The sequence below is a fragment of the Bradysia coprophila genome, chromosome III, assembly GCF_014529535.1.
Source record: "Bradysia coprophila strain Holo2 chromosome III, BU_Bcop_v1, whole genome shotgun sequence".
Lineage (NCBI taxonomy): Eukaryota > Metazoa > Arthropoda > Insecta > Diptera > Sciaridae > Bradysia > Bradysia coprophila.
In genome coordinates this window covers 349,278-371,948 of record NC_050736.1, presented here as the reverse complement: position 1 = coordinate 371,948, position 22,671 = coordinate 349,278, and the positions used below count along the sequence as shown (strand labels likewise).

Here is a 22,671-nt window from a genome sequence, read left to right as displayed (position 1 = left end):
GTTCTTAAAGATCTTCAAAAATACTGTGTGGGTTCACTGAAAAGCAATATAAATTTTTGTCTTTGGATAACGTAATGTCAGACGGGCTGGGAATATAAGGACTCTTCGATGATCTTGTTCTAAATTAAATTTTTAAGAGCTAGTGTTATTCTTGTAGGTCACAACAGATTTTAACGAGTTTATATGCTTTCCGTTTTGTAAAAGTTAAAATGGTAGCATATTTAATTGAGTAGAAGAACAGACAGCATCTACCAAGAAACAAGAAACTTCAACTAACTATCAAGCACTTGAAGCTCATTTTATGGTGTTGTTGGGTTTTTTTACTTACCGTCATTCTTCTCAAGTTGTAATGATAAGTTGAGCAAACAAAAATTTCCAAGTAACGCCCAAGTAGGTGCCATCGGTATCAAAGTAATCAACATTTTCAATCAGATTTCGTTAGGTTGATGATTAGTTCGGTTTTCAAATATTTGTTTGATGAATAGTACTGCACAGTGTCGAAATTCGAAAGCTGAAGTTTTAGTCTTATTTGTTCAAAATTAACGACCTTTGAAACAAGGTTATGAAAGAACGGTTATAAATCGAAGGTGGTTCGAATCGAAATTTTAACCAATTCCGATTCCAATTTTTAAGTTCTTAAAACGTTTTATGTCGAAATTTGCCTCCACCGCTCTTGTGATAAGCTTTCCTTTAGAACCTTGCTTGAAAAGCCGTTGAAGATTTTATTCAGAACAAGAGACTTAACTTCTGATTTTGTGATATAAACCTAATTTGTGTTGTTGTTAGATTACTGTTACTTTCGCTGATCAACGGTGTTCCAGAAGTGAAGTAAAATCTGCAAAGTTATTGTAAAATTAAACGCAACAATTTTTTTCTGTATTAATTTTTTATTACAAAAATATTTGTATTTTATAATACATATACAGTGTGTGTATTCAATAAATACGTTGCTACAAAAAAAAAGTTTTAATTTATTAACATTTTCAAAAAAGAAAAAAAAAGAAAAAATTGTAGCTTTCAATCAATAAAATCAGAAGTTTAAATCGCTTCTACATTTATATATAGTACTTTTGATAAAAATTTTTGTTTTATATTTACACTGCAAAAAATGCGAAGTCAGGCTTAGTGAGAATCTGGAAGCAACAAATTTAGAACTCAAAACGAATCAGAAATTAATTCAACAAAATTTCTTGATATTATCTCCAAAATTTCTTAACAAACTTCCCCAGGAAATTTGAAGAAATTTGGAAGAATTCAAGAAGATCTAGAATATGTTGGCAAATAATTCCCGAACAACTAGGTCCTGTTAGAACACTGCAACGACGAACTTTTAAAAATCTAACGACTTCTAGTTTTATTACTTCATCGTTGTTTCGTCAGTTTTTTTAAACAAGACAAAACTACAGAAATATTAGAAAGAAATCAAGTTTTTAAATGTCCGTCAATGTATTATACAATTAGAATTATAGAACGATACAAATTTTGACTGACTTCTTCCATTTATTTTATAAAAATTAATTATTTCTTAGGGCTTCTAAGACACTCTACCAAAAAGATAGGTCAAAAATAAAGCTTACTTTTTGTTATGATTTCTTTTTTAATATTTATTCTTTTATCATTCGAAAAAAAAACACAAAAAAAAATTTAAAAACAAAAATTAAAGCGCCCTAATTTATATAAATCTTAAATATCTTAGTTTTCACATTAAAGAACAAACAAGTATCTTTATCCATTAATTGAATCAGTGATCGGAAAAACAATAATGTTTTACAGATGCTTCTTGTGTCACATCAAGAGGGATTTCATTTGTTATCCATCATTTTGGTGGCAGAGCCTCTTTTCCTCACAAAATTTCATTTTTTCCATAAAAGAAAATCTACAAGAAAAAAAGCTCTGTTTAGTGAGGTGCAAGTAACTTTTTGCGTTCGAAATCGCTTCTTCGTTTAATGGAATCTAATAATTCTATCAACCACACTCAATTCTCATATAAACCTATTTTTTCTGCTTTTTTTGTATTATTTTTTATGAATTTGAAATTGGATTTTTGTATAAATTTATAAATTTTTCTCGTTTTTTTGTTTAATTTTTTAAAAGCTTTGACTGCTTTTATAGATGGTTTTTACAGGGGATATAGTTTTGTATATTGTTAAAAAAAGATCACATGAATTTGCTCACGGTATGAAACGTTTGCTAATTTCTAAAATCACTTTTGAATCACTAATTAGGTTTCAGCTTTTTGAAATAAAAAAAACAAAACATAATTCGATGGAAAGGGTTTGGTACATCATGATACTATGAACATCAAGAAAATGTGTATGCGATGAGTGGTTTTGACTAGTCAGGGTTATTCGAAAAGAGAAAATAATAATAAAAAAACCGATTACACTGTTAAATCAATCTAATTCTAAAAAGAATTGTTTTTATTTTTATATAAAATTCACTTGCACAATTTTATCGTCAAAGTCATTTAGGTGATTAGGTTAAACATCCTGATCAAATTTTTAATTTTCTTAATTTTCCGGAACAAAATGCGCTTTTTTTATCGGATCGGGATGATGTTAACGATTAATAAATTACTTGTTATTGAATCACTCACAGTCAAGTAGAATAAATAATTTTTTATGATTTTTTTCCATTGATTTTTTCTTGATCTCTACATCTCTACCATATTTTAAGTTTATAATCTATTTTTTATGAAACTCAGATAATTTTTAAAATTTGTTATTGATTTTGTGGAACGTATGTCTACTGCAGAATTGTTATTTTCTTTCCATACAACAAACTACCGGATTTATTGATGAAAGATCATTACTGGGACCGAACCAAGACACTCGTTGATGCCCTTTCTGTTGGACTTGTTTTTTCTTTCTTGGTGCCAGACCATTGAGTTTTCAAATTTTCTTTTTTTTTTTTTAGAAAAACAAATTATAAAATATACAACGTCAATATGACGGATAAGGAAATACAGAACAAAAAAAAGTATTTCGTTAAAAACCAACAGAAATCCATAGGCCCAATCTGCTCGGCAATGTTTTTATTTCTCTCTCGCTTAAAAACTATAAATTCTTTTGAAATGATAAATTGTTCACAAAAAATTGAGAATTTAATTTTGTTAATTTCAGTAATGATACTTTCATCCGGCCTTTGTGTAAAAGAAAAATCAGAAACAGTTCAATCAAATCCCGGCCATAATCTAAGATAGCCTCAACAAGAAATTACTTAATTTAAACCGGAATCGATTTCACTTCACATATCCTACGAGAAATATATTCTCATGATACTATCGAATGGTTTTCGGCACATCGGACACTTGGTGACTGAAGATGCACACTTTCCGCAAGCAACGACGTGTCCACAAGGGAAAAATGCCACATTATATTCACATGTATAGCAAATTTTGCATAATTTCGAGTCGCACAATTTCTTTTCACTTGGTCCGTCGTCGTAGCCGCTACCGCTTTCAGCATCACTGCTGGACGATGAAGTCGATTCGATTGAATTTCCAATTGTTTTTTCCACCTGTAATTGAGTTTCGCTGGATCGATTTTCTTCGTCGTCCGAAGTGCCACTCTCGCTTTCATCTTGCAATTTCTTCTTCTCCAATATCGCGTCAATATATTCTTGTCCTTTAATTAATTTCAAATATTCGCATTTGCTGAACCACAACGCATGCTGTTCCCATGGAACGTCATTTTCGTCCCAGTCGCGTAAACCACCGCCACAACTGAAACACTTCACTCTATCACCTTTTTGCGTGTAAAAGAATCCCGCGTCGCTGAGATCTTGTGGCTTTTGTTTCATTGTTTTCGGCCAGTCTTCAAACGAACGGACTCGGGCCGATTCGATGGCATATTCGGGATGATCGGGATGTTTAAGTGTTGGCGTTTCCATTATTGGAGGTATTGTAAACGAACTCTCAGCATACGATCCATGGCGTACATCAACGATGCCGCACGGTCCGCAAACATCATATGTTGGCGGTGGCAATAGGCGATCCAATTCGCCATCATCAATAGGAACATTATTTGTGTCTCTACGTCTCAACAATGGACAGTTTTGTGACCATCGCATATGTTCGGTCACTTCATCATCGTCCTGCTCCCAGCGTCCGATTTCAACTTTGCAGAAATAGCATTTCACGTTGTCATTGTCGGGACCAACGAAATAGAAGCCAGATCGAGCGAGTTTCTGGGGACTGATGAAACTGTGGGGCCAACTGTTGAACGTTAGCAGACGAATTTCTTCTCGGTTCAAATTGTCCGGCATAGGTACAGGTGGATATGTCGGTGGTGAGCAATCTTTTATGTTTAAAGTGTCTGTCGTCTTATTATCGGCGACATCTTTTCCAATTGGATTGAATTGAAACTGTTGTTGGATCGATTGAATTGCTATGGGCGACTTAGTCTTCATGATTAGTTTGGATAGTTGACAATGGTGTAATGTTTGTGATAATCGAGTCGATCCGCGTGAACGAATTCTGAAAAGTAAAGAAGAAAATAATTTAATCTTTTCCTTGAATCGGGTGTCTTAAGGAATGATAAGACACGTCACGAGTTAAGATTTGACAAATTTTAAATATCATAATGAGTAGCCATACTTTTGAGCTGATGGATTTGACGATATCGATTTTGAGTGATTGAGAATCAGTCATCAAACTTTTATGACCAGTTTAACATTAAACAAGCGAAAAGTCTAGAAACATTTATATTGGAAATTCCATTTGACTTTCAACAAAATAATTAAAATTTCTACTTTACAAAAGTTGTTATTCCCCAAAGTCAAATCAAATGTTTGGTTGCTCCGATAAGACGAAATTATTCGTTCTGTTGGAATTTTTATAGAAAAGTAGTTTATTGACTTCCCCTTATCGCCGACAAACGAAAATGGAAACAACAGCCGTTTTTATTAATTAAACAACTTTGCTTAACAAAAGTACATGCAATTCGGGGAACAATTGTGTCTGAAGGCTGATTACGCAAAGAAAATACTAGAAGTTGTAAATAATGGCAGATTAAATGGGCAATTCCTTCGACATTGCTCAGAGTAGAAACGTGTGCAACATACGTAGTCATCGAATCTTTTGTACCTCTAGGTAAAATGCACAGTGCACATTGTTACAAACAAAGAAAAACCAGAAGCCACTTCTCTTGGTTTCGTATCATTGAAACAAAAGCTTTTCTTGGGGAATCACAGCAATCAAGGTTAAAGTTAAGATAAAACAAACAATAACTTTTCGGAGAATTGCTGCGTCAATAGCCTGATTAAGGGTTCCTTCAGCCTGCACTTAACATTTTGGTATTTAAAAAAATGCTATCACTGACTCCATTTTGCGTAGGTTTTATAATTAATTTTAACGGTTAAGCTTTTAATCTGTTCGTATCGTATCCATCAAAAACCTAAGTCTTATTTCTGTTATTTTTAAATTTATTTAATACTACTATTGCAGACCCGTGTGCAGCGGATAACACATTTGTGGTATTTCACAAACTTATCGTCAAAGTTAAACAAAAAGTGTGATAAAAATTTACCATAAACAAAATGTAAAATGCAATCGACACGACACGACCAGTAAACTCAAAATGAAATAAAATTGCAAGGCTTTTTTTTCAAGACACAACTATTTCTACATTCAATTTGTTGAACATTCACATTTTTTTTTAATTCTCTAATATTTTGTCTTGCTCTTTTGTACAATGTTGTCGTACATACATAAACTGTTGCCAAATACCATTTGAACGTGTCAACGTGATCGAAGTTTTTATGGCACAATCTTATCATATTCGTTTTGTCTTACATGTTCATGAGTGTCGTAAAAGATCGTTTATGCAACTGAGCATCACAATGTGCAAAATTTGCAAAATTTAGATTACATCTGTTGCATAATTGTTTTATGAATCTATGTACAAAGTACTTTATTAGGCTAACGATGTGTATTAAGGACACACGGCCTGCGGGCTCGTCTACACATCTATAGAGCTTAATAAAGTACTTTGCAATCGATAACCATTTTGACTTCAATTAGTTTTTTAAATTTTTGATTTTTTTAAAAATTGTATAACTATGATGCAAGCAGCTGTAGTAGTATACATTCACCTTCGTCCGCCATTTTGAAACGTCACAAAGACATTCATGGCGACGAGGGTGAATGTATAGTACTAGGGTATCCTAAACATTTTCGGTTATCTTATCTGTTGAAGTTTGTCCTCTGATTACAAAGGTTAAGAAAGACTCATCCAGAACGACATATATAATCCAGTGTGTACACAAGCATAGTAATTAAAATTGTTTGACTTAAAAATATTGGAGACAATAACAAACAATAACAATGCGAATGTGTGTAATAAAATTGATAAACAAAAGAAGTAAACAATTCTTTAATTATGTGATATCGACATACACAAAGAGTTGAAAATGAAAACAAATGGACTGAGTTGATGGCTCGGTGAATGAATAATTGAACGATACTTAGATAATTAATTGTATGCAACAGTGACTGTAGGTTAGAATTTAAATTTTTCGCCTTTTTATATGAAAAAAAAGCAATTTTTCTTAATAAAATATGTGTAACGCAATATAATTAGATAATTAAAATCTGGAAGGTCGATTGGTTTTCACTAAATAATCTCTGATTGATACTTTTTGCATATTATTTATAACTTAACAAATAAATAATTATTGTTTACACAACATACTCTTTCTAGATCAAACTGAACAATGTGAATCGATCTGGAGATTGAGTTATACCAAGTGCGGCACTGTATTCACTTATGCTATATAGATTATCGTCTTGAAGCTACATTTTAGATTATTACATAAGTAATATGTGTGACTGATGGCACGTGTTTTAATTTTTTTTTTCAATAATAATGTCGAAACCAAGGTAAATTCCCTTTTTATCTATACACAAATTTAGGTAGGTATTTCGATCATTTTTTTTTCTCTCTGTTCAATTTTAGATTTACACACAGCAGATGCAAAGGAACCCATCAACAAAAATTGATGTTTTAGAGGAAACATCTGCTTTATTTCTCGTTTGTTCTTTTTGAATATAAATACATTTTTAAGTATATAAAGAAAGGTGTACGTTATATTATGCATATGCTCCTGATGCTCCGTAAACATTGAGAAGCAACAGTTTTAGATTATTTTTGAAAAATATAATTAGAGGCTTAGTGTGTATCCCCGGAGTTTTTACCATATCTTTTGCCTGAGCACGAATTCTTTTTGATCACGGCAATAGTTTATCATTTCAAATTTACGTTTTTGTTTTTATATTGTAAATTAATTACCTCCGATATGTGAGGTGTAGTATTGTATATATGAATTAAATGCAACGAACATTGCTGTGTGCTTTATAAGTTTTTAATGATAATATTGAAACCATTTAAATTAGAATCGTCAGATGTGAATATTTCTTTTGATAAATTTGAATTGCTACAGCAATACTTAAAGATAATTTAAAAAAATCTAATAAATAAATTAATTTGAAAAGAATTTGATACCTTCCGAGAAAATTGCTTTTAATTATCTGTTGTTGATGGATGATGACGTAGCCAGTTAAATAGCTCTTTAGATGCTCATTTATAAAATCATTTCTGATGATCTCATCTCGCTGAATACGCAGTAAATACACATTTGAGAATACAACAACAACAACAACAAAAAATCGCTCATTTGATCATTTCCGCTGTATTATCTTCCATACACAGTACAAATATAATCTCAGTGAATTGTTGACGGAGTTTCTCTGTGTATGGGAGTTGTTTTCGCTGCCATTTCTAGTCCATCATGTTGTTATGAATAGAAATGATGTACCACATTCCTATATTTGTGTTTACGGTTGAGATGAGATTGTTTTTAATTTAAAATTATACATACACAGCACACACACCAGTTACCATAATGTTGGTATACTGGTGGATATTCACATTGTACAAAACGTTGTTTCGAGAAACAACAATAATTATATCAACATTTTTCTTACAATCTAAATTAGTTTTTCGTGATCGTTTCATTCAGCCATTTGATTATGACTTTTATTAAAAATGTATATTTCAAACTGAAACCACACTCAACAACACAGCCGAACTGTTCTTAAATAAAAATTTCTTGTTCTTTCATTTTATCAATACGAGGAATTCGAATGAATCGACATTTTGTTGCTGTTCATGTAGTCGAGGCTACATTTTATTTGATTTTTAGTCTGGTTATCGGTTTCGAAATGTAAACACAAACTTTATATTGATAACGAACCATATTTATGTAAGAGTGTTAGCTTAGCACTGACACGGTATCCGGTTTCGGATCGCACCGAATTCTCAATAATTTCACACATCTTCTACATGGTTATTCATTTCAAATTTTGAAAATAAAAAAATTTGTTTAATTAATCACGATCATAAACTTCATCTTAACTTCTTCTTCAAGCATTTTTTGTGTGTAAACGTGTAAGCTAAATCATCTTTTTCCATCAACTTTATAAATAGAAAATACCTCTGGCCTTTCACAGAATACATTTTTGAACATCTTATTCCTACACTATATTCTCATCAGTTTTAAATTAGCTGAAGAGTGCACACAATTTAAGCAAAAACCATTTCGAAGCGTGAAATTATACCAGACTATATCTAATAATCGTGCACGTTACATTTCACACGTACACGAAAATTCCTTAGCGCATGGTATACCTATATACTGTATGTTGTTGTAATGCTATAAGCCAAAGCCCTAATAACAAATAGTTTCTGGTACATTTTTTTTCTGTTCGTATTACAAAGATCGTAATGCCTAAAAATTTTCTCACCATTGTTTGGGAGCCTGCAATGAATGTAATTCTAATAATTGAGTTTAATTCAAAATGCTCCATTGAAATTTCGAATAGCTATATTTCGTTATGTTACACAACTTCGTAATTATTATTTTTTTTAGCTTTATGGGCAGACTGTGTTATATTGCGATGGGATAGTTCGCTGGCATATATTCAATTAAAATGCTAAATAAAAATAGAAACTAAGTGGAAGAGAAGTGCATTCGGTTTGAGTGGAAATGATAAATGAATTGGAAATCACACGAGAACGTATCAGATGTATGAGAACAAATACCGATTTCCGGTACGGATGGTGTGAATGTGATTACTGTTAGGATTGCTTGTTTATTCATCTCATTCGGTTGTTATGAATTAGCATTAAATATAATTCATGTTTCCATGCAACGTTCTTTGAGTACTGAATGTTCAAGAACTGGAAATATCATCGACAAAGTATTAAAAACAAGATACACGAACTGATACTGCAATAGAAGTTGTTGTCAACTAACGTTTAAGAAAAAAAATATAACGAACCGGAAATCATGCACCTAATCAGATGCAGTTACTAAACAAAATAGAAACAACAGTGGAAACTTAGAATCGACTGTGGTTTCTGAAAATTCTTTATTACAGAACCACATAATGGGAATTTCTGTTTGAATCAGACTGTATACCTGAGCGCGTCCACCTACAGCATAATTGGATAAATTATTTTATTGTTTTTGAACAATAAGTTATGAATTTCGAGACACGATTCACTGAAGGCAGTAACGTTCAATAGCCTGAACAAAAATTGGTATTACATTTTAAAGTACTTAAAAAGATGTTTGAATGAACTTTAAGAACGAATTTTTAAAAACGCTACACACATGGTTTCCATGCTATTATGTTAGTGCGTTTATATACGAAAAAAAAACCTAATAAACAACACATAACAAGCGGATATCCGTTTCATTCAGTGACTTTAGTTTTTCTTCTATTAGTCTTTGAAATATACGCCCAGCAACAACAAAAACAAAGCCATGCAAGAGTACATATGCACTCGAAGCGTTGGTATACATTTATTCAAAATTTATGTTAAATTCTTGAGCGTATTTTCATTGGTATTCGTGAATCGTGTGGAATATTTTAATCTTTGAAATATATTCGAAAATCAAAATTTCCATTAAATCAAAGTCTGTTCAACAATTTACACTTATTTGAAAGCTTTTAAAGAATTAGACAGAAAACCTTGATGAAACCAACCAAAAAAAAGGTAAACAATCCATCACAAGATCTATTCAAAATCCACATTCTTTAGCCTTTAAAAAACGCCGTGTTTTTTTTCTATTTTGTTTTCATCTATTCAAAGAGCAACTGCATACTTTGGAGCATCTAGAGGATGTATCATTAAATAAACTCTACAAACTACACACAATCTACAAGGCAAAGTAAAGAGCTCAATGCAGACATTCTTATTTCTTCATAAAGATTTTTTTTTTCTTCTTCATCTTTTTAATGTGAACTGTGTGGTACAAAAATTATGAAGAATGGAGCGCAGGCCAATAGCAATAACCCTCCTCTGTGTACTTTTGGTCCCGCATAGCCGTTCGTCTGAAGTTTGTGTGTGAGAAAGTTGAGAATGGAATGCAGTCAAACAACCATTTACTAAACTCAAAATACAACAACAAAATGCACATTATAACAATTTGTGTATATGCAGCATAGAGAGGTTCGTTTGCAGCTCATAATGGAGGAAAAATATCCAAAGATATAAAATTACAATGAATGTACACGGCTAAGGCTTTATTTGTGCAGGGTGATGCGCCGATTTCGTGTGGGATTAGATATTTTTTTCTCGAAATTTAATTAGTTTTAAGACTGTTTCCTCTATTAAGTTGAAATATTTTATGGTTGGGAACAAAGTTACATAACTTTTTGTGAGTGTAGGATTACAGTTAAGTAGATACAGCTTGAGATAAAGGGCGTATGTTCTTTGAAACATGAACAAATGAATATTCATCAAAGACATCCGCATATTTTACAACGGAAAAAGAATTCACACAGTGAACGCCCAGATCTCCACCAAAGACTTGAACTCACACAATAAATGACCAAATATTGTACTCTCCACTCAAAGCTTTGTTTGGATTACTAACAGTTGACCTGGGCATTATGCAATTGAACCTTAAGTAATGGTTATGAATGAAAAGGTTTTTTTTCGAAAAAACCATTAACTGACACTCCTAACTATTTGTGAAATCACAAACAAGTTGAGAGAGGGAGCAAAGGTCATCATCTCCATTCCTCATACATAAATTCTGAAAATAAATCTTTGTCGAACGGAAACTTAAGATTTACTATCATTTCTGAGTAGGTTCACAATTAGTCATTCGTCTGACGATAAGAAAGGACGTGACATTTTTCATTGTTCATAAAAAACATGTTTCATAAAACAGGCGATAGATATTTTAGAATGAATGTGGCATGGGCAATAAAACTATGGCAGAAATAGAAAAACCTGCCAACTTCTGAGAAAATTGATTTCAAAACAATTCTGTGAAAGGAAGTTACCCAAACATTCGGAACTGTTTGTGTTTGCAACAATTTAACTGAACAATAAAAAAACAACAGAAAATTTTCGGTTCGACTGTGTTAGTACGCTGCATATACAACGATCGATTATAACTTTGTACAAAACAAGGAAAGATATGACGTAGTTGGATATGTAAACATTTAGCGATTCGACTCTGTTTTTTTTTATTATATTAAACGAATACACTAGGTACCGTCTCTACCGAAGTTGTATTACAACAAATTGAATACAAAATAAAAATTTCCACTCTGGTAAATTTACTCACATAATAAAAACAGCCTCGAAAATTAATGACTCGCCAAAAATGGCTGCTTGAATTTAATTAATTCAACGAAGTGTAACACAAAATAGTGAGATTGTATGGAGCGTTCTTAATCCTCTCAAGCATCATTGTATTATTGTGGATTTTATTCAACAATTTTATCTTTAATTTCTCACTAAGCTAACCATTTTTCATAGCTGATCTGCCCACGGCAAATATTCCAAATGGAAATGCCCAAGTAAATTCAACGTAAAACTTTTGAGTGTCCCTGTGGTATTTTTTACGACAAGAGGTCTTGAATGAATTCTACGAAATTCATAGAATGAATACGCTTGTACCAAGAATTTGGAATGCATTAGATTACGAGTCACACACAGAAAAAAAAATTATTTAATGCACCGAAATCACTTCATTTTTGAATGGATGCGACAAAAACATATGGCATTCATTTGGAAATTATCGATTTTTCTTCATAACAAAGTAATGGCAGCCATTTGGCCACACAAAGTGCAAACGTAACCAATAATGAAAACAATACAGACGAAGAAAAAAACTTTCGCAAAAATTTTTCACAGCTTACCCAAATTTAGGCAATTGATATTGTGTATCCGTGTAACAGCATTTAAATAACACAATTTTCACAATTATACAAGTTGATTAGAAAGAAAATCAAAATAATTTAGCTTAGTTTGAAATCGATTACTTTCAGAAAGTCTTGTTCGATGTATGACTACAATCTACAACCAACTATAAAGTCAGTAAAAATTTCATTTCTACTATGGCGCCTGCCCGTACGTTATTCGAACACGAAGTCGAGCCGAAGTTTTTCTTATATGCTCTTACGATATACCCGATATATACCCGATGCATAAATTTTAATGAATGTAAGTTCAAATTATGTACATATAAATACGTTCTCACAGCTGCGGTACTTTTCATTTATATAAAAGTATGGGAAGGGACCAGCTGGTGAAAATTCGGAAAATGATTGCAGTAGCGTTGTTGCGAGTAAACTTTATGTATTATTGTATGTATTGTCCATTATAAAACAAGTAATCTAGTTGTGTTAAGCTCTCAGATTGTACGAGACAATATTTCGAGTAATATAGCTATTAGCTATATATGATAGGTGATGGTATATTGGCAGATGCCCTGGTAGCAACATTCATGCGGTATTCTCTTTTCTTTATTTCATTGTTTATGAATTAGATTTTAATGTTTTTTTTCGAATTTAATAATTTCACACAACTGATACTTCCAACCTTTTTACACCTTCAGCAGGCGTTAAAATAGAATCTACGCTCTTCGCAACTGAACCTTAAATAATTCGTTTATTATCAGCATTCGTACACATTTTGTCAATTTCAAACTATTCTCATCTTCATAACAAATAAAATATCTCCTCCATATTGTCATCAGTACTAAAAGTTCCCATTACCGCAGCTGCGTTGCCACGTTTAATGGCCATGCTAAGTCTCTGTTGAAGGAAAACCCTCGATCTTGGCTCGCTAGTTTTGATGGGTTCACTACACCACGGTCCCGTCGTTTCCACCGATAAAGGAACGAAAATGTAATTGCTGTCGACGAGGACTGCATATTTCCTGGTCTTCCAAGTCTAACGTCAGGACATTGATAAATTTTACCCTGGACTCAAACTGTTAACGTTTGTTCACGCATTTATGTATGATGTGTTCAATGGATGCAAGCTCTCCAGGCATAAGCAAAGCATTTTAGGATGCAAATTTGATAACTACCTTTTGGACAGTATATTACGGAAAAATTACTGGGAAAAACTACTCGAACAAATACTGGGACAATGCTATTTTCTATTAGTGACCAATAGGAGGAAATACTGTGTCAATAGAAGGAAATAGTACGCCAGAAGATGCGCCAATAGACGAGACAATGGAAGTAGGTAGGACAAAGTTTACTCGCGTAGTTTCCCCTCGACGTAATGCTATGTACTAAGAGGCCAAATAATATTAAGAATAGGATGATTCACTTTTTCATTATGTGCTACACACACGATGCGCGAGGTTCGACGAATTGGCAACCTAATAGCCTTCAAATTCATTTGCGATTACAAAAATTAGTTTACAACACTCTTGCCATACTAAATACTACACCGAGATAAAGACTTTACCAGAAGGTCATTACAACAGAACAAACTCTTAATTTAATTTATTTTAAATTATCGAGAAAAACCCCATTTGAATTCCCCTTTAATTAAAACTAATGAACAATGAGAGAAGACATATCACAGTTCAAGTATGTACAAGTAAGAGTGCGACCAAAGGCTGTTATGGTCACGTTGGCTGACCAGTCTCGTTATCGAATCAGCTAATTATACTCTTAATGCAACTCTTAGAAGATGACACATCTCCTGCGTTACCTGTTGCCCCACAGATCTTATACATTTTTTCAAATTTTGTAGAGCTTCAGTGGTATTCCGAAATAACTTTCATGCATGAAAACTGCAAGGCCTCCTGCTTATGAAACAAGGATGAATCGAAACACGTCATTTGACGCGTTAAAATATTTAAATATTTTGTCACAATAGTAATTCCGAGCAGAGCTTGGTTATACTAATCTTAATAATTAATTAATTACAAATTCCATGCGTATTCAAGTCTACATTGAAAAGCTTAACAAAAATGAAACTTCATCCAGGACCTATTTTAGGGAATTAAATTCCCTTCAATACTTTGAATTCCTGAATATGTGAATACCATCCGAATGATATAAGTACATACTACTATTCAACATATTGAATGATTCCACTAAAAATTACACATTCCTTTAGAATTTTAAACTCGAAAATTTAGTACACTTTTTTAAAATGAGTGCTGTTTGTCTTCTTTGTTAATCCAGGTGACTAAAATATTATCTGTCCATTGTGTCAGTAAATCGATTTTTTTTTTCAATTTTTATTTTTTCGTTTTGGAAATGAGCTTGGACTTTTAATTTCAATTTTTAATTTCATTTAATGAAATCCATGTAAGAACTATCCAGTTTAGACTTAGAACAATGAAATACAATTTTCATTTCCTGAGATACCAAACAAATTGCATCTATTCTGCATACAATTGAAAACGACACGAATTGTTTACCATTAACGTCTTAATTTTAATTGTTTGTTTCACCTGATTACAATTCTAAACGTGATGTGATGAATCAATCAAAATTTGTTGATGCGATATTACACATGAACTATGGAAACGTCCAGTTGGAAAACTATTAGCAACAATTATTGTTGTGGTTTATGACGATTGGATTGGCATTTGAACCTAAAATTAATTGAAGAAAATTTAACTCTATGTGGACGGCGATGTTTTCCGTTGCCCGTCTGAATCATTCAAAATTTGTTGATGAGATATTTATTACATGGAAATGCCCATGGAATATACTATCATCAACAGTATTGATCATCGAAATGTTTATCAAATGAATGGGCGTGCTCAACACGATACAATTATTGTTGTGGTTTTGGACGATTGGACTGACATTTGAACCTAAAACTAATTGAAGAAGATTTAACTCTGAGTGGTCGGCGATGTTTTGCGTCCGAATCAATCAAAATTTGTTGATGAGATATTACATGAACTATGGAAACGTCCAGTTAGAATACTATTAGGAACGATATTGGTCATCGAAATATTTATCAAATGAATGGGTGTACTCAACACGATAAAATTATTATTGTGGTTTTAGACGATTGGATTGACATTTGAAGAATTAATTGAAGAAAATCTGACTATATGTGGACGGCGATGTCTTTTGTTTTCGTCAGTTATGACCAAAATATGCAATGAGACAAGGCTTATGAAACTATATGTATGAACTAGTGAAATAATAGATCTTCATGCAACCGAGTGATAAATGAATTTTCAGGCACTAGATTTGTAGATTAACTTTTAGTCATTGAGTTAAGAAATAGTAATTTATACAAATTTTTCACTTTTCGCGACTGATTTGCGAAAAAGATTCTATGTGGAGCAGTGCACTACTGCGTAAATTGACGTTTGTAAAAATGAGGATATTTTGAAAATACTTAAAACAAAAGAAGTAATAGACTCTTTGTTTATACTGTTGACCTACTTGTCGTTTGTAAATGCTTAAAATAAAAAAAAATGCTTTAGTTTAAAGTAGTGTTGTAAGGGAATCATCGTCATACTTCGACAACGACTATAAACAAAACAAATGGCAATTGTGTTAAGTCAACATTTCTTAACAACGATAATAACGACGATAACAAATAATTAGCAAGAAGCCTTATCGATTCACTAGTCTAAGTATTTGCCTAGGGCGCGTATTAGAATCACTATATTTGTTCGCTACATTTGCAAATTGCGCAATTGTTCCGAGAATGTTTCTCATTGGTTGGATATATAACCATGAATTGAATCATATCGGATAATTAAAGTTTCAATGTCGTGCATCTGAAACTATTTCGCAATATTCTATTTTCAATACGCAGTTCAAAAAAAAATTCAAGGAATTTATCAGGTATTTGAAGCAACACATAAATAGAAAAGAGGGATAGATGCGAAATGTGTGCGTTTTTGCCGAAATGAAGAGTGGTCGAACCGTTGAGCCAATGAATAAGACATTATCGGATGTGAAAGATAATCCGCATTTTGTTATTTAGATTTATCTACGTTTCATCTCTGTAAGGAATAGTTGCTCACGCACACCACGAAATATACACGAACATTCCATAGAGGGGTAAAATTTAGGGATAGAAAAAGGTTTATTGCGTGTTATTCACTTTATGTGTTGTCTCGACTGTCGGTTCTAAATATATTATATATACGACTACATGAATGCATTTCACATTGCGCATAGATTTTACTTTTGATCTCGCTTTTGATAAAATGTGTAAATCAATATTCTTAGATTAAAAAGTAACAGACATGGCTTACCATCTTGTTTTTGTTTATCCGAAACTAAAAAAAACAACCGAATCGTGACGCCTAAAAAATCCAAAGATTGCACAAATCTTCCGTTTGTTTTCGCTTGCAAAGTTTTCCACTAAATATTTATTGCGTTCAACTCAACTCGTTGAAGGTATTTCCATTTGTCAACAAAACAATTAAAAACACTTAATTATAGCATTGGTGTTGTTCATGTAATGTTCAACGGAAAATCACTACGAGACTTATGAAAATAGACCCGATCATTAACCACGATAAATACGAACTGAGTGAAACTAAATCCAAAAATTTTTCCTTTGCTAGTTTACATCTCAAAAACGAATTTTCCACTAATGGTATACATAGGCAAAGTCAGTCGTAAAATACAGTCTATATGCAATATGAGATTGAATGAATGAATAGTTTAGATGTTAGAAGGGGAAACAGAAGCGTATATTATATGTAAAAACTGCATCGAATTTGTATGACATAATAATCAAAGGTGTATAGGCGGTCGGTGGTCACGAGCACTTGCATTATCTCATAGGTCCTTGAATGGAATTTGAAGAATTTATATTTAAAAAAACGGCCGCTGATAAAATGTTGCTGTAGGCGAAGCAGCGAATTGCAAACATTACTGTAGCAGCATAACGTTATGTTTTGATGGTAAATACGCATTAGAATGATATGCATAAAAGGAAAAACACTCAGTATGTGGTTAATTTAGTGTTCAACAAGAGAAGATATCTGACAGAACGGAAAACTACAATTTTTGTAAGTGTCATATAAAACATGTTCCTAGAAGAGATGGAAAAGTAAAGTGAATCTATATTGTGTAGCGTAGTGTCCTTAAGACTCCAATATGTATTTAAATGACGCATCAAGTTGAATTAGAAACATTATTTTCTAGTAATTGACTAATCTCCTTTCATTTCCTCCTGATATTTTTCTTCTGAAATTGATAAAGAACTTGGACACGAATTTTGTTTACATCCGCGAATTCCTTTCCGATTTCAGCGAATTACTTTGACATCATTTTTTTGTTCGTATCGGAATTTCAACGTATCACTTCCTATTTTTATCAAACACAAGATAAGAAAAAGAATTACTACAAAACAAAGTGTCAGGGACAATAGTTAAGGGAAACGTCTACAATTATCCTTTGTGTGGGTTCTATCGTGTACTCGCATTGCAAATACGACTAAAATCAGTTGTCCAAAATAGATACGCAACAATTCTTGTATCTCCATGAAATTTAAGAAATAAGGCAGGCTTAAATTGAAACAACCTCGTGAAATTAGCCACGAAATAATAGGTTGTAAAAGACCTAAAACTAAAGAGTAGTGCCATCGCTTCATTGAAACTTCTTTATAGACAAGTTTATTTAAGCCTACATAGAGAAAAATCCGGGTTAAGATTCTACAATTTTTAATAAAGGTTTTAATCAATAATTCATTGTACTTTTGAAATTGCTGCGAAACGTAGGGATAGATGATTTTTATTAAAATTTTCAATCTTAGGCGTTCTTAAAAACAAAATATTTCGTCAAAAAATAAGAGAACATCTGTATAGAGTTTCCATAGAGTATTATCGTGTGATTCGCCGTCCTTTGAAGTCTGTCCTGTCAGTCTACTTAAATGTATTATTAGTTCTTCCACGATTTATTTCGAACAATGAAAACTTAGAAATTTTTTCTTCTTCTTCTTCTTCTTTTTCAGCCTGTTTCTATCCACTGCTTTTTTTACTTTCACGTAAACCTTAAAAGAGTTAATTTAGGGTATATGAATGAAAAATCATAAAATTTTAACCCCACATTTTCTTACAGTGAACGACATCTCAAATGTCTCACTGTCATTTTTTTCAGAGAATGAATTTACAATGACACAATAAAATTCTTAGAAAAATTTGACAGTGAGACATTTGAGATGTCGTTCACTGTAGCTGTTGATGAAAAACAAATATCTGCGCACGCGCACTTGATTTTATGTAGATAAGATTAAATACCTGCTTGACATATCATAATTTCTTGATAATAAATATTCAGTTAACTGCAGAACTTCAAACTAAATCCATATTCATTCGTGTGCATTATAATCAATACTGTAAATGATTGCTAGTAAATCATATATAGCCGAACCAAGTAAGTATTAATAGTTATTTGTGTATCTGTTTTGGACGATTGTTTTTAGGCAATTTCGCTTGTTGTACATGCGTAAGTGCCTAAAATCAATCGTCCAAAACAGATACTCAAAAACATTTTTCATGTAAGGGGTCGAAAACCTGAGAAAAATATCGAAACTCCCTCATTTTCGGCCCCGACACATGAAATAGTATTTTACATGCTACATGCGTCGAAAACTGTACTTTTCACTTTTCAATCACTACTTGCGACGCATTCAGCATACTATTCATGGCAAGGGATGCAAAGATGAAAAATAGAGTTTTCGTGTGATTTCGGCTACGCCTCGGATCAATAAACACACGAAAACGAAACTTTGCATTTTTATCCCGAGTTTAGCAATGGATTTTACATGCTTGAAACAAGAAAAGTACGGTTTTCGATGCATGCAGCATGTGATTATTAGTTGTAATCACGAGAACTAAAAAAAAACGAGTAAAACATTATTAGGCGAGAAAAGAGTGTTGTGGCTTTCTGTCGAGTTTCTTTTTGAGTTTTACATACGAAGGGTTCTGAATAATATTTTTTCCTGGAACACCCTCTTCAGAAGTAGAAATCCATCAATCAGAGGCAGAGCCGCCTTTTCCACATGGCAAAATGGGCTGTCCGTGGCGCCCGAAGTGGAGCAGAAGAATTTAAGTTTAATAAATTGGCGTCTACTTTTCTAATTGCTCGATGGCGTCGAAAGAGGCGGCACTTCCATCTATTCACGGTTTGAATAACTTCCGTGGAACAGTAGGTAACAGTGCGTGCTGTGAAAATTTCATTATGTGAGCGAACACTTTCAAACCGTAGACAAGGTCTATTAACGGCTGAGCTTTTCAAGCCTATTTGAAAAACATTTAGAAAGCATAATGACAATACCAAAAAATTCAAAAACAAAAGTTTTCGGATTTCGCTAAAATTTCAAAAATTGAGAAGGCTTAATGCAAGTTGTGCTGTTTTATCTTATCAGAAAAAGATATTGATTCTCTATCTAAAAATATGGCACCTTCACCAATGAAATTCTTAAAAAGACAAGTACGAGGGGAAACTACGCGAGCAAATACTGGGAAAGGTGCTATTAGCTATTGGTGACCAATAGAATTAATTACTAATTAATAGTTAGTGGGCCAATAGAAGTAAATAGTACGTCAATAGATGCGCCAATAGACTCTAATGAAAGTAGTGGGACTGTATGGACTTGCGTAGTTTCCCCTCGAATATAGTAGCTAATGGCTTTACTGATGGTTTCCTCGAATTTATGCATCATTGATTCCTGGAATTCCAATTGAAAGATTCTCGGAATCCCACTGTACGTGCTAACGCATAAAGATACGGAAGTCTATACAATTATAATTAGCTTCACTACAGATATATTTTTCTTCTTAGAACTTGTATACTTAACATATCACTTTTTTTAAACTTTTATTTAAGAAACAATTTTTTTTAACATTAACATTTCAGTCCACATTAGACGTCCTTCAAAATGTGAAATTATCGATCGAGACCGCTACACGTACAATGTATATAGTGAATACGATCGAAGAAGAACATTTGTAAATTGGCCAAAATCCTATATAAATACAGATCAATTGGCTCATTTTGGATTCTATCACTATGGAGGTGATAAAGTGAAATGTGCTTTCTGTAACGTTGTTGTAAGGGATTGGGATGAAGGTGATTCACCATTAGCTGAACATTTAAAACACTCGTCACATTGCCCTCTATTAAACAAACAATTTACACAAAATATTCCGATTGACCAAGATGAATTGAATCGAAGCTTACCAGAGATTTCACCGGATGAATGCAGCGACATAACCTGTGAACATACATCAGTAAACAAATCAGAACACTACGAGCATCCCGATTATATTTTGGAACATAATCGATTGAAAACATTTGGCAACTGGCCGAAATCTATTCGACAAAGGCCACCGGAACTTGTTGAAGCCGGATTTTTCTATAGTGGGCAAGGCGATATGGTAATTTGTTTCAGTTGTGGATTAGGATTGCGCGACTGGGAAATCGAAGATATTCCGGTAGTTGAGCACGCAAAACACACTTCTCAATGTTTCTACTTAAATTTAGTAAAAGGTGAGGAATTCGTTAAAAACATCAAAAAGGCTGAATTAGAAAATGACACCACAAAGAAAACTGTGACAAGAAATGTGTCTATTATTGGAAACGAAGAGACTTCAACAGAAAATGCATGCAAAATCTGCTACGATAGAGTTGCTGACATTTTATTTCAACCATGTAATCATTGTGCCTCATGTGGTAGATGCAGCGTGTCTTTAAAAACATGCCCTGTATGCAGACGAACAATAGAAACAAAAACAAAAATTTATTTCTCCTAAGACAAGAACATGATAATTAATCATTTCTTCTGGAGAATGGCTTTTCACAAATATTTTGTGAAAGAAATCGAATCGGATGCTAAATATGAATTTGGATGGATTTACAATGAAAGCTATAGTAATATTCGGAATGTAGCCGATTAAGTCAATGACATGCATTCCAGTATAGGTCATGCAAATACCCACTTTATAGATCACACCCTGACTTACCCTTTCTTTTGGTGATACAGGAGTTGTAAATCAATCACGATACACCCTAGTGAAAAATAACTACTAAAATAAACAGTAGAGATTTTTTTAAACTGTCATCAGAAAACCCGTACGACCTCCTAAAAAGAAACGAATTCTATGGAGAAAGCAGTAGTCAACTTACTCAGCAGATTATAACATCTATCCTACATATCCTACATCTACTCCAAAGAAATGACTATCAGAAAATTGTAATAAAATTTAATAAACTAATCAAATACACACTTTATTGTATAAACAAAAATCTACACAATTTATACCACAGCTCTGCTTCTAGTATGAATATAAGAAACATTTGAAGGCTTATGCAATCAAAATCACTTCTCAATGGCTGCAGAACAAAGTATGCACTGTGATTCTTATGCATTAATGAATATGTTGCTAATAAGCTCTGTTAAGCTTTTTGAGAAATTACGAACTTTTCCTCATAAAGCGTATTTTTTTCAGATGCAGGTCTCGAATAGTCACGCTTAAACATTTTTCATTTTCATACAGTGCATTAGGTCCCTTATTTGACGTTTCAAAATGAACTGCTCCTACCTGGGTTATTTTACTCTGCCGTGCCATAATATATAAAAACACATTCGACATTCTTCAAAAGATTTTGCAGACAATACCTCGGTACAGACTCAATGATAGGTCTTGCATAAAATAAACGTAGAACACATTTTTGAGAAAATATTATCTTGAATTTTCCTAAGTTCCAGACTTAATCGAATTTCTTTAATAATTGAATTCGAACCAAACTTCTTGTTTCCCATTAAATATCGTTCTTCACGCAATTTGCAAATATTTTATAGTACATAATTACACTGATTATGTGTTTTCGGGCTTCAGCCGACGTGAATAAGAATATTATATAATTGCCTGAAAGTAGATTATGCATTCGGTGCAGCTTTTGAAAAGTAGTCGAGGATCTTTGTTTTATTCATTTCGTATGGTACGAGATATACATGCACAACTTAGAATGTTTAACCTTTATTTCGATTAATAATAAAGAATTGATTGACGTGATGACACAGCGAGATTGAAAATGAGACATTTCGTTGAATATTGATCTAGTGCAAACAGACAGCATAATTACAGGCGTTAAGGTAAGAGACATATCATTAATATCACGGAAGTGTAAAGTAATCGTTTGGTTTACTCTGCCGTGTTTATTATTAATAAACTTTTCGAAACGCTCATTGTTATAAGCTTAACTCGATTATACATAAACAAAAAATCACTAGACTTTTATCGTAAGCACTTCTCAAGCTGCACGTTCAGCAGAAAGTCAAAATGAGTCAAAGTCTCACTTAAAATGTAAGAGTTACCAAGGCTGTATACTTTGGGGAGGTCACGC

At 32.8% G+C, this 22,671-nt stretch overlaps 2 protein-coding genes across 5 annotated transcripts; one reads left to right on the top strand and one right to left on the bottom strand.

The window, feature by feature from the left end:
- Nucleotides 1-1,427: 1,427 nt before the first annotated feature.
- Nucleotides 1,428-16,862, bottom strand: LOC119074593 (death-associated inhibitor of apoptosis 1). 4 transcript variants are annotated; one of them, XM_037180857.1, is made up of 3 exons: nt 7,886-8,142; nt 7,503-7,822; nt 1,428-4,477 (listed from the first exon to the last, which is right to left on the bottom strand). In XM_037180857.1, exon 3 carries the CDS (start codon nt 4,408-4,410, stop codon nt 3,256-3,258), a length of 1,155 nt encoding a protein of 384 aa, XP_037036752.1. In that variant the 5' UTR covers nt 4,411-4,477; nt 7,503-7,822; nt 7,886-8,142; the 3' UTR covers nt 1,428-3,255. The 4 variants fall into 4 exon arrangements, with proteins under 4 accessions (XP_037036752.1, XP_037036744.1, XP_037036734.1 ...); XM_037180849.1 differs by lacking the exons at nt 7,503-7,822; nt 7,886-8,142 and adding an exon at nt 16,566-16,862; XM_037180839.1 differs by lacking the exons at nt 7,503-7,822; nt 7,886-8,142 and adding an exon at nt 12,224-12,446.
- A 1,728-nt stretch (nt 16,863-18,590) lies between these two features.
- LOC119074543 (death-associated inhibitor of apoptosis 1-like) lies at nt 18,591-21,556 on the top strand. The gene is made up of 2 exons (XM_037180714.1): nt 18,591-18,696; nt 20,182-21,556. Exons 1-2 carry the CDS (start codon nt 18,663-18,665, stop codon nt 21,075-21,077), a joined length of 930 nt encoding a protein of 309 aa, XP_037036609.1. The 5' UTR covers nt 18,591-18,662; the 3' UTR covers nt 21,078-21,556.
- Nucleotides 21,557-22,671: the final 1,115 nt, after the last annotated feature.

What these genes read in the sequence shown, in the direction of transcription:
- LOC119074593 (XM_037180849.1), bottom strand. Translation starts at nt 4,410, where the DNA reads ATGAAGACTAAGTCGCCCATAGCAATTCAATCGATCCAACAACAGTTT.
- LOC119074543 (XM_037180714.1), top strand. Translation starts at nt 18,663, where the DNA reads ATGATTGCTAGTAAATCATATATAGCCGAACCAA. An exon ending in ATCATATATAGCCGAACCAA is followed by an intron (nt 18,697 to 20,181) that starts GTAAGTATTAAT and finishes TTAACATTTCAG; the next exon opens with TCCACATTAGACGTCCTTCA.